The sequence below is a fragment of the Callorhinus ursinus genome, unplaced genomic scaffold (genome assembly GCF_003265705.2).
Source record: "Callorhinus ursinus isolate GAN/ISIS: 27379988/994484 unplaced genomic scaffold, GSC_fseal_2.0 scaffold82, whole genome shotgun sequence".
In the NCBI taxonomy this organism is placed as follows: Eukaryota; Metazoa; Chordata; class Mammalia; order Carnivora; family Otariidae; genus Callorhinus; species Callorhinus ursinus.
In genome coordinates this window covers 744,365-754,871 of record NW_027397144.1, presented here as the reverse complement: position 1 = coordinate 754,871, position 10,507 = coordinate 744,365, and the positions used below count along the sequence as shown (strand labels likewise).

Here is a 10,507-nt window from a genome sequence, read left to right as displayed (position 1 = left end):
GAGAGAGAGAGAGAGAGAGAGAGAGAGAGAGAGAGAGAGAGACCGCGCACGCGCACACAAGCTGGGGGGGTGGGGCAGAGGGAGAGGGAGAAGCAGACTCCATGCTCAGCAGAGACCCCGGGATCATGACCTGAGCCAAAGGCAGATGCTTAACCGACTGAGCCACCCAGGCGCCCCTATACCACATTTTCTTTATCCATTCCTCTATTGATGAACGCTTAGGTTATTTCATATCTTGGCTATTGTGAATAATGCTGCAATCAACATGGGAGTGCAGATACCCTTTTTTCATTGTTTAGCGTTTCAACATTCTTGACTGAAGTATGATACACCTACAGAAAAGTGCACTGAACCTCTCTCTCCTTTTTATTGCACCATCTAGGTCTCCAGCAGTCAATTTTTAATTTAACTTATTATTGGCATAGGATACACATTCACATGTTACACAAATCAAAAGGTAGGAGAGCATTCACAGAATGAAAGCAGCCTCCCTCCTGTGCCCTGTCCCTATCTCTCCCCTCCTCTCCCAGGGAATTCACTAATTTCTTCTTTCTGCAATATTCTGGATATTCTGAGCACATGTGATGGAACATCAGCTCCACAGGGACAGGGAATTTTGTCTGTTTTGCTCCTGATATATCCTTTTTAGGATACTGTCTGGCACACAGCAGGTGCTTAATGTATCTGGTAAATAGACATAAGATTATGCATGCATTTTCTCGAACAGTGCTCTCCTAAAAGGCTGTTCTCTTGCCCCTGAACATAAGCTCCATGAGGGTGAGGACTTTTTTTCCTGTTTTGTTCACTGCTGTGCCCAGGAGGTATAGCAAAAATATTTGTTGAAGGAATGAGAAGCTCTCCTATCATGTTGTGTAGCTGCTGATTTCTCACACACACGTGCGCACATCAGTAAATGAGGGTGTCCTTCCATCTCAGCATCTAGGCATACAGAGTCGCCCAGGAAAAGCTGAAATGAGGAAAAGAGAGGGAAACCAGGGACGCCTGGGTGGCTCAGTTGGTTGAGCGTCCACCTTCAGCTCAGGTCATGATCTCGGGGTCCTGGGATGGAGCTCCGCAGCATCAGGCTCCCTGCTCAGCGGGGAGCCTGCTTCTCCTTCTGCCTGCCACTTCCCCTGCCTGTGCTCTCTCCCTCCCTCTCTCTGACAAATAAATAAAATCTTAAAAAGAGAGAGAGAGAGAGAAAGAGAAAGAGAGAGAGAGAACCCAAAGAACTGTATAGAAGATTGGGCCCCAAGTTGGAAGGCAGGATGAACCCAGGCCTTCTTGCCTGGTTGACTACACCAAGGGCGGGACAAGCGATCCATCAGCAGAGGCAGCATAGACTGTTGGGTGCTCCCACTTTTTTAGGGGTCTTATCTGAATTCTAAGGTCTTATCAAGGCAAAAACTAATCCTGTCTTTGGGGCAGGGCGTGGCACATGGTAGGACTTGATTATTGGAGGAACTCAGAGGAGGCGCTTCATGCCTATTTGCTGCGTTGACACAGAGGTGCTTCGGTGGCTCCTTTTTGAGTAAATAAAGGGGATCTCGTGTTCTCCTCCAATTCCGGGGTCCCAGGGATGAGTCAAGAGTATATCTACAACTGAAGACAGTTGTTTCGGGTTGAGGCCACCTGGCCAGGAGAGGCGTGACGTCACGGGGGCGCGTGACGTCATGCGCCGGCTGGGTCTCACGAGTGGGGGGCTGGGAGGGGCAGGGCGGGGGGGGGCAGGGCGAGAGGTGGGGGGGCGGACAAAGGGACCCCGCGCACCTCCCCCGCCGTCCCCAGCGCGCGCGCCCGGGCCGACCCGCCACATCTGGAATTCATTGCCGCCGCCGCCGGAAAGGGGAGGAGAGGAGGGCGGGGCGAGTGGGGGGCCTAGGCGGTGTCTCTCCCCGCCCCCCTCTGTCCCTGGTCCCGAGCCCCGGGACGCAGTCCCAGCCCGGCGGGCAGCCCCAGCCCCTGCCGATGCCGTCCCGGGGACGCAGACGCCAGAGCCCCTCCGGCCAGGGCAGGGACCTGGGCCGGCCCAGCCAGGTGAGTGTGCGGGACGAGGGGGAGGCAGAAAGGACGGGCCCGGGATCCCTGAGTCGCAGGATCGGAGCTGGGGAGCCAGGCCAGGGGTTGGGGGCGCACCGGGGCGCGCACGCGCCGCCGGTGCTCCTGCCGCACAGAGGGAGTGGTCACTGTGCGCCCTCTCCACGACTCCAGGCGGCCCCTACAGCCGCGCCCGCGAACCCCCAGACTGAGCTCCCCGCCTTCCCCGGCGGCAGGAAGTTGGCGCCGAAGAGAAGGCGGATCCGAGCGCTTTCGGCCAGAGACTGGGAGGCAGAACGGTGTGGTCCGGGACCGGGGGGGAGCGAGGGGGGGGCTTGGGGAGAGTGTATGAGGGAGAGGGCTCCCCCGCAGGCCGACTCGGGCTGGGCGAGAGCGAAAGGTGCAGCGCGCCGCGGAGCTTCTAAGCCAAGGGGCGGGGTCCCCAGGGAGGGCCGTCTGCTCCAGCGCCTGCAGGTCGGCCTCGGTGCCTCAGTTTCCCCGAGTAGTTCGTCGTCTTCAGTCACCCCCCCTTGGGGGCGTGGCTTTGTTCTGGAAGGAAAAGGAACGTGAGTGCGTGACTCCCGCGCCTCTCCTTTCACCTGGGGCCCAGGGACAGGGCGGGGGTGCAGTCACCCGTGGCGCGGACCCCGTGTGGTCCCGGGCCCAGCAGAGCGTCGGAACCTCGCCCCCTCCTCCGGCACGAGTTGACTCACCCGGGGATTTCCATGCCCTCCCCCGACTCTGCCCTAGTCAGATGCTCCAGGCGCCACGCGCTGAGCCCACGGGCCCCCCGCGTGGCGCGACGGCGGTTTGGTATTGGCCGTGCGGCTGCTGCTGGGATCCCCCCCACCCCGACTCCCGCCCCTAAGTCCTCTGGGAATACCAGGGCGAAGCCCCTGGCGGGACGCACAGGCGTCCCCCACCCCCCACGGGACATGTAGGGGTTCCTCGCGTGTGGCTGTCGCGAGAGAGGAGGCGCGGCCCCAGCGGGAGCGAGTGTGGATACCGCGCATTCCACCGCCAGATAAGGAGGCCTAGACTGCAGCCTGAGGGCGGGGGCGGGTCCTGCCGCTGTCTCCACGGAGACGCGCCGGGCTTCGCCGGTCAGGGGGCTGCCAGCGGCCAGCCTTTACTGTTGTTTGGGGGCTAGGCTGAGTTTAGGTGCCTCTACCCTCAGGGGCCCACGGGGCTTCTTTCATTCGTCCATCCGTCCATCCATCCATCCATCATCCATCCATCATCCATCATCCATCCATCATCCATCATCCATCATCCATCACACACGTTTTCTGAGTACCTTCTGTATGCCAGGCATCATGCCAAAGGGGCTGAAAACGGACTCGGTCGCTGGCCTCCAACACTCATATTCTACCACGGAAGCCAGACAGAAAACAAAAATTACAATAATAATCTCTAAGAATGGCAAGTTGTGTGAAGATAATAAAGCCAGATGCTGTCACAGAAAGGCCCTGGGGAAGGTGGCTACGATAGACTGACCGTCAGAGGAGACCCCTCTGAGCCGGTGACCTTAAAACCGAAACCAGAGGGGCGCCTGGGTGGCTCAGTGGGTTAAGCGACTGCCTTCGGCTCAGGTCATGATCCTGGAGTCCCGGGATCGAGTCCCGCATCGGGCTCCCTGCTCGGCGAGGGGCCTGCTTCTCCCTCTGACCCTCCCCGCTCTCATGTACTGTCTCTCTCTCTCTCTCATTCTCACTCTCTCAAAATAAATAAATAAATCTTAAACACAAAAAAAACCCGAAACCAGAAAGAGGAGAAGACAGTCATTCCAGGATCTGAGGGAAGGGCATGCCAGGTGGATGAACTCAGCCAAGAGCACGGTCTCTGAGGTAGGGATGGGGGTGGCACCTAGGAGGCCAGTGTGGTTGGAATTGAGAGGACCTGGGGGAGAGTGGGAGGAGGCCAGAGAGGCGGGGGCCAGGCCGTTTTGGGCAGTGGGGAGCCATGGAAGAATTTGGAGCTGGGGGAGTGACACAGTGTATTGGCGTTGTGACTTAAATAGACTTCAATAGCTCCCCCTGGCCGCCGCATGGAGAACGGCAGTGTAGGGCGGGCCTGACAGCTGAAGAGAAACCAAAAGGGGGTGGGGGGCGCTGCCCTAGGGTAAGTGGCATGGATCAGTGGAACTGTAAGCACTGAGGGCCTGCCTCAGGGGAACTTGGAGGAGGGGCTCCTGGACGCCAATGAGGCTTCCCCTGTCCTTCCTCTCTTCTAATCTCCCCCTGAACAGTCTTGGTCTATCTTCCCTTCCCTCCAAACCCTGTCACTTGTCCCTCTCATTCCATTTCAGGCCTGGCCATTACCCGGTTCTGAGCCCAGTGACCTCTTACTGAGCCTCTGGGAAGAAGTTAGGACGGCCTTGGTGAAGGTGAGCAGGAGACAGGCCCTCTGGGAGCCTGACACAGGGAGGGGAAGCAGCCAAAGCCTGTATCTGCCTGGGGATGCCTCTTCTGTCTGTCCCAATCCCCAGGCCCTGCTTCCTCTTTCTGGGAAGCATGAGCCTACCTTAAGCTCTGTCTTCAGCAAAGTCCTAGTGGGGAAGATGAGAAGAGGGAAGCAGTGTGGCCCTCAGTTTCCCCTTCTTTAGGCGAGTCACCCCTCCTTCTGAGAATGCCTTGACAGCCTCCAAGGGCTGCAGAAAGTGAGTGCGCAGGCTCCCAATCCCCACCCCCCCGCACCCCCCAGGGAAGAAGACAGACTTTTCTGTGGGTCTCTGGGGTGGGAGGACTGAACCCAATTCTTATTTCTCCAGGAAGCCTCCATAAATCTTCCTCTTGGCTGCCAGACCAGAAGGTTGGTGGCCCCGTGTGAGGGAGGGGTGAAGGGGGTGGCCATGGGACCACCAGCACGGGTGCTTCCCAGGCCTGCAACGGGCCCTTGCTTCTCAGTCATGAACTTCGGAGCGGCCCAGCAGGCCAGGGCAGCCTGGGGGCGTCTGGTCGGCGTGACCCGGCTGTCAGGCCGCGGTTCACACTCTCCCCAGGGACATCCACACAGCCCTAACTCTGTTCTCCGAAAGAAGTGGTCCGCCTGCAAAGGGCCTGCAAAGGACCGATCGCTAGCGCCTTCCTTAGAGCGCCCCCAACTGGGCCAATCAAATGCCGAGGACGGAAAGCTCCGGCCAATGGGCGAATCGCTCAAGGCCCTGGGATTGAAAATAAGCCAATCAGGGCGCGGGCTGTTTCTGCCCCGAAGGCCGGTCCAGTAAGGCGGAGGCCAGGGCCAAGCCAGCTCCCGGCCGGCTGCAGCCCGCAATGGGCAGAGGCCATTGGGGCGCCCAGGGCCCGGTCCGGCAGGGGAACAAGGGGCCTCTGTGTGGCGATCTGGGCGGGGCGGCAGTCTCCGGGGATGCGCACAAGCCCTTCTCTGTTTCCAAACTAGGACGGATGCCCCTTCACCCAGGGGGAGCAGCTGCCTCTGTTAGGCCCGGGGCCAGGGCGCCCCTCTGAGGGGGCGTCCGGGGACTGAGATGGCTTGGGTGATCCCGGAAGCCCCCCATAATTCCCAGGCTCACTAGGAACCGGCCTAACCAGCCTTTTTGGAACAGCACTCCCGGAGCGCACGTAGTCCTTGCCAGGCATGTTTCCAGGCACCTAGGGAGGGCTCCTTCCGCGCCCTCCCCCATTAGCTGAAGGCTGGAGCTTCCTCCAGGCTCCCCTCGTGAAAGACAGACACTGCACCAGCCCCTCTGTGACATCCCCCGCCACCACCACCAAGCTGGGAGGAGGCCATGATGTTGGCCTCTCAGCCTCTCTGCCCACGCTTCTTCCCGCCCCCTCCCCCCACGGCTCAGTTTTCCTTGAGAGGGGGGTGACTCAGGCTTTCATGGAAACAAATGCCGTCCCCCACCTCCCCTCAGCCCCCTCTTCGGCTCACATGACTTCAGCACTGCCCCATCCTCCCTGCCAGGACCTCCCAGACTGGTCTCCTGTGGCTCCCCCATCCCATCACCCCCTCCCAGCCTTTCCCACACCGGATGTGACTGGGAAGTCAGGACTCCACCCTGTTTGTTCCTGGGGCCTCACATCTGGATTTCATCGTGGCAGGGGAGGGGGGTGCCAGCGCCCTGCCCACCCATCTGGGACCCTCTGTCCCAGGGCAGGGCTAGATGGTGCTGATGAGAACAGGATGTTGGGGATCTTGCCTGGCTAGCTCAGTCTACATCCCCTCCTCAAAGATTGGCTAGAGGGCACCTAGTCCCCGGCTGTGTGTGTGTGTGTGTGTGTGTGTGTGTGTGTGTGTGTGTGGAAGAGGGGAGCTAATATGTTGGCTAACGTTTATCGAGTACTTACTATGTGCTAAGGGTGCCTCGTGTACCATTCAAGAGGATTTGCCCATTACTCCTATAAAGCGGGCTTCCTTCTCCCCATTTCGCAGATGAGGACATTGGGGGCTGAGAGGCCGAGTGTTGAGTGACTTGCCCAAGGTCCCACAGCATGTCAGGTGGAGTGGGTTTGAACCCTGGATTGCCTCCAAGGTCTTTGTCCTTGAAGATGCCATGACCTCCGAGATGCTTAAACCTCAGGGCCGCCCTGGTGTCTCCCCAAGACCTTATCTTGGGAGCACCCATGGCCGAAAGGCTTAGACCCAGCCTGAAATCCAGGGCAGTGGGTGGTAATGAGCAGGGGATGGTGCTATCAGCAGCCAGCATCTTGCTGACCCAGGTTGGCAGGCGGCATGAGGCCCCGGGCTCTAGTGTATTCCAAAAGGGAGATGAGCCCTTCAGGCCCTGCCCAAGGCTCACTCTCTGGGTAGGTGAGCGAGAGCTCTGGAAGTTTACTTTGTGTCTGTCATGCTGTTTGGGGGAGCTTCTGTTTTTTGGAAAGACAGCGTAGCTAGAGGTTATAGAGGCTTTGGAGTGGTTCTCTAGCTTTGAGACTTACAGCAAGTGAGTCGACCTCTTTGGGTTTCCCTTTGGTAAAGCAGGGATGATGATACTTCTGACTTCATATGGCACTCAGAAATGAGGGAGCTGGGACTCAAACCACCGCCATCCAAAGTCAGAGCCCAGGGGGCAGCCCCAGCACTGACCTGTCCATCTGTCTTGTCTGGTCTCTGTCTGTCTTCTCTCTCTGCAGCTCTGACAGCCCCATGGCCCTAGCCGGCCACTGAGCCCCACCATGGGCAGCCTGTACTCAGAGTACCTAAGTCCCAGCAAGGTCCGGGAACACTATAATTACACCAAGGAGACGCTGGACACTCAGGAGACGCCCTCCCGCCAGGTGGCCTTGGCCCTCATCATCATCCTCTGCTTCGCCATCGTGGTGGAGAACCTGCTGGTGCTAATCGCAGTAGCTCGCAATAGCAAGTTCCACTCAGCCATGTACCTGTTCCTGGGCAACCTGGCTGCCTCGGACCTACTGGCAGGAGTGGCCTTCATAGCCAATACCTTGCTCTCGGGCCCGGTCACGCTGGGGCTGACACCGGTGCAGTGGTTTGCCCGAGAGGGCTCCGCCTTCATCACGCTCTCTGCCTCTGTCTTCAGCCTCCTGGCCATCGCCATCGAGCGGCACGTGGCCATTGCCAAGGTCAAGCTCTACGGCAGCGACAAGAGCTGCCGCATGCTGCTGCTGATTGCCGCCTCGTGGCTCATCTCACTTGCTCTCGGTGGCCTGCCCATCCTCGGCTGGAACTGCCTGGGCCACCTCGAGGCCTGTTCCACCGTTCTGCCGCTTTACACCAAGCACTATGTGCTCTGCGTGGTCACCATCTTCTCCGTCATCCTACTGGCCATTGTCGCTCTGTATGTCCGCATCTACTGCGTGGTCCGCTCCAGCCATGCCGACGTGGCTGGCCCCCAGACTCTGGCCCTGCTCAAGACGGTCACCATCGTGCTGGGTGTCTTCATCGTTTGCTGGCTGCCTGCCTTTAGCATCTTGCTCCTGGACTATGCCTGCCCTGTCCGGTCCTGCCCTGTCCTCTACAAGGCCCACTACTTCTTTGCCTTCGCCACCCTGAACTCATTGCTCAACCCGGTCATCTACACGTGGCGCAGCCGGGACCTGCGGCGGGAGGTACTGCGGCCGATGCAGTGCTGCCGGCGGGCGGCGGGGGTTCAAGGGCGGCGGGGGGGGACCCCGGGCCATCGGCTCCTGCCTCTCCGCAGCTCCAGCTCCCTGGAGAGGGGCACGCACATGCCCACGTCACCCACATTTCTGGAGGGCAACACAGTGGTGTGAGGGGCAAGTGGGCCGCCAGGCCATGGTAGCGGGCTCCATGGAGAGGCGCCGGGTGACCTCGGACAGAGATGGGGGGGCTGCCAAGCAAGATGCCCCCACGCCACAGACCTGGGTGATATTGAAAATATTTCACCCCGGGCACAGCCGGCTGAGACACCGACCCGTCGGATGGCGGAGCTGCAGCAGGGTCAGAGGCTAGTGCAGTAGCTGAAGTGACCCCCCCTTCAGACCTGAATCATGGGGAGACTCCAGGGGACCAGGAAGGGGCCTAGGTGACAGCAAGCAAGCACTTGGGGAGCTCAGGGCAGGAACAATTTACAACCCGGTACAAGGGATTTCAACATTTCACGACTCTCTGACCCTCTGCCCTGTACAGAACTTCCTTCTCTGAATCCAGCCCCTTTCCCCCCCCACCCCCGGCCTGTCACCTTTTCCTGGCAACCTCAGGCCACTTCCCCAGAACCATTGTCCCAAAGGGCTGGAGGCCTCCTCCCTGACTGTCCTGGTCGGCCCCGGCTGACAGTTGCAAAGCCCAAATCCACAGCTTCCCCAAATTTCACCAGCTGCCCACTTTGGCTGCTTCTTCCCTTTCCTCTGTCTCTCCACGAGATGCTGGGAAACCACGGGGGGGGGGGGGGCGGCGCAGCTGGATGCTATTCTCAGACCTCATTGGCCAATTGCACTATCTGGGACACAAAGGAGTCACCAAGGGCTGGAAAAACTGGTCTGGGGGAGCTGAGGAGGGCTCTAGGCCTCCTGGTGGGAAAGGATGGATGGAACTTGAGAAAGTTCTAGGGGAGCTGCTGGCACAGGACCCCCATTCCTAAACCCCCCCCCAAGCTACTCACAGGTCCAGCCCAGCCAAGGTACCCAGATTTCCTGAGGCAGGGCAGCCTTGAGCCTGCTGTGCCTCCTTTCGAGTTGTATTGTATGGAGAAACATGGGGGTGGGGGGCCAAGGACAACGCTTGTGGGGTGCTCTCCCCTCACCTGCCCCAGAAGGACTTTGCTAATTCCTTGGATAGATGGAAGGGACGTTGCGGTACAAATGTATATTTATGTGTGTCTGTGTGCACGTGTGTGTGATGTGTGTGATCTCCTCTCCCCACCGTGCTTCCCCAGAATGGATGCTACTGTCGTCTCACGTCTGTGTTGAAGCTGCCAAAGAGGGGTCCGGCCCCTGCGCAGACCCCTTTGTAATTACTGGCTCATCTCCCCGCTTGAGAGCTGGGGTACAGCTCGCCTCGGGGAAGGAAACCTCATGCCTCAAAGCCATTTCTTGTGAATGCAAAGGCTGGGGGAGGGGGCCTTGGGGGGCAAGGAGCCAGTTGGGGGCTTGTCTCCCCCCATACAGCTCCCCAGATGCCCCCCGTGCCTGAGACCCGGGCCCAGGCCAATAAACGGTTCAATCCCTTGTTTCGGTGGTTGTTGTCTTTGGAGGCTTAAGGCGCCCTGGCCGTTGCCCTAACTAGCACCCGGTGGCTGGAGGGTGGACGGGATGGGGAGGGTGGCTTCTGCCCAGGCCACTCATCCTTTGCCAGCCTTCCTATTCTGTGCCCAACTCCGAGCCCTGCCCAAGCCAGGATTGCAGTGGCTTCTGAGAAAACAGGGTAAATGCTGACCTTTCCCCTAGGGCATCTGTCTGGCCCTTCCCAGTGATTAATTAGACTCCAGGCCTCCCTGCTTCCCTTCAAAGAGAGCTTGGCGGTGTGGGGAGGTCCCCTACTTCACCTCATGTCATGTACGTGTTCCATCCTGGGAGATGGTCTTGGGCGACATGGGCCCAGATAACCCTCCAGGGCTCCTCAGTTTTCCCCAAAGGAATGGGTAACTTCCATCAAGCACTTCCCAAGACAGGAATCCTCAGAAGGTGGGAGTTACTATGAACTATGGTGGAGATGTGGGTTCAGAGAAGGTAAGTGAGCCGCTCGGGGTCACACAGCTAGTTGGGGCAAGCGCCGTCTGCATATGAACTCAGGCAGGAACAATTTACAAGCCGGTACAAGGGATTTCAACATTTCACTGGGCTGCCTCTGGGTCCCACCGGCTCCACCACTGGGCCAGAGAGAGTATCCTCCACCCCCTCTTTGCCATGGAAAGAGTGGGGAATGTGAGCTGCCAGACCCCACCCAGAGCCAGGAGAAACCCAGATGGGACACAGCTTGGGGGGGGAGGTGGTGTTCCTAGCTCAGCTCCAGGCTGACACTCCCTTCTGCCCAGAGGCACAGGGCCCAGTGGCTCCTTTGAAGATAGATTTGGACCTTTGATGGGGAA

At 59.1% G+C, this 10,507-nt stretch overlaps 1 protein-coding gene across 4 annotated transcripts; it reads left to right on the top strand.

Moving 5' to 3' along the window:
* The first annotated feature begins 1,899 nt into the window (after positions 1–1,899).
* Positions 1,900–9,649, top strand: S1PR2 (sphingosine-1-phosphate receptor 2). 4 transcript variants are annotated; one of them, XM_073887639.1, is made up of 4 exons: positions 1,900–2,037; positions 4,346–4,423; positions 4,808–4,848; positions 7,134–9,649. In XM_073887639.1, the coding sequence occupies exon 4, from the start codon at positions 7,176–7,178 to the stop codon at positions 8,232–8,234; it is 1,059 nt and encodes a 352-aa protein (XP_073743740.1). In that variant the 5' UTR covers positions 1,900–2,037; positions 4,346–4,423; positions 4,808–4,848; positions 7,134–7,175; the 3' UTR covers positions 8,235–9,649. The 4 variants fall into 4 exon arrangements, with proteins under 4 accessions (XP_073743740.1, XP_025719094.1, XP_025719096.1 ...); XM_025863309.2 differs by lacking the exon at positions 4,808–4,848; XM_073887640.1 differs by lacking the exons at positions 1,900–2,037; positions 4,808–4,848 and adding an exon at positions 2,061–2,336.
* Positions 9,650–10,507: the final 858 nt, after the last annotated feature.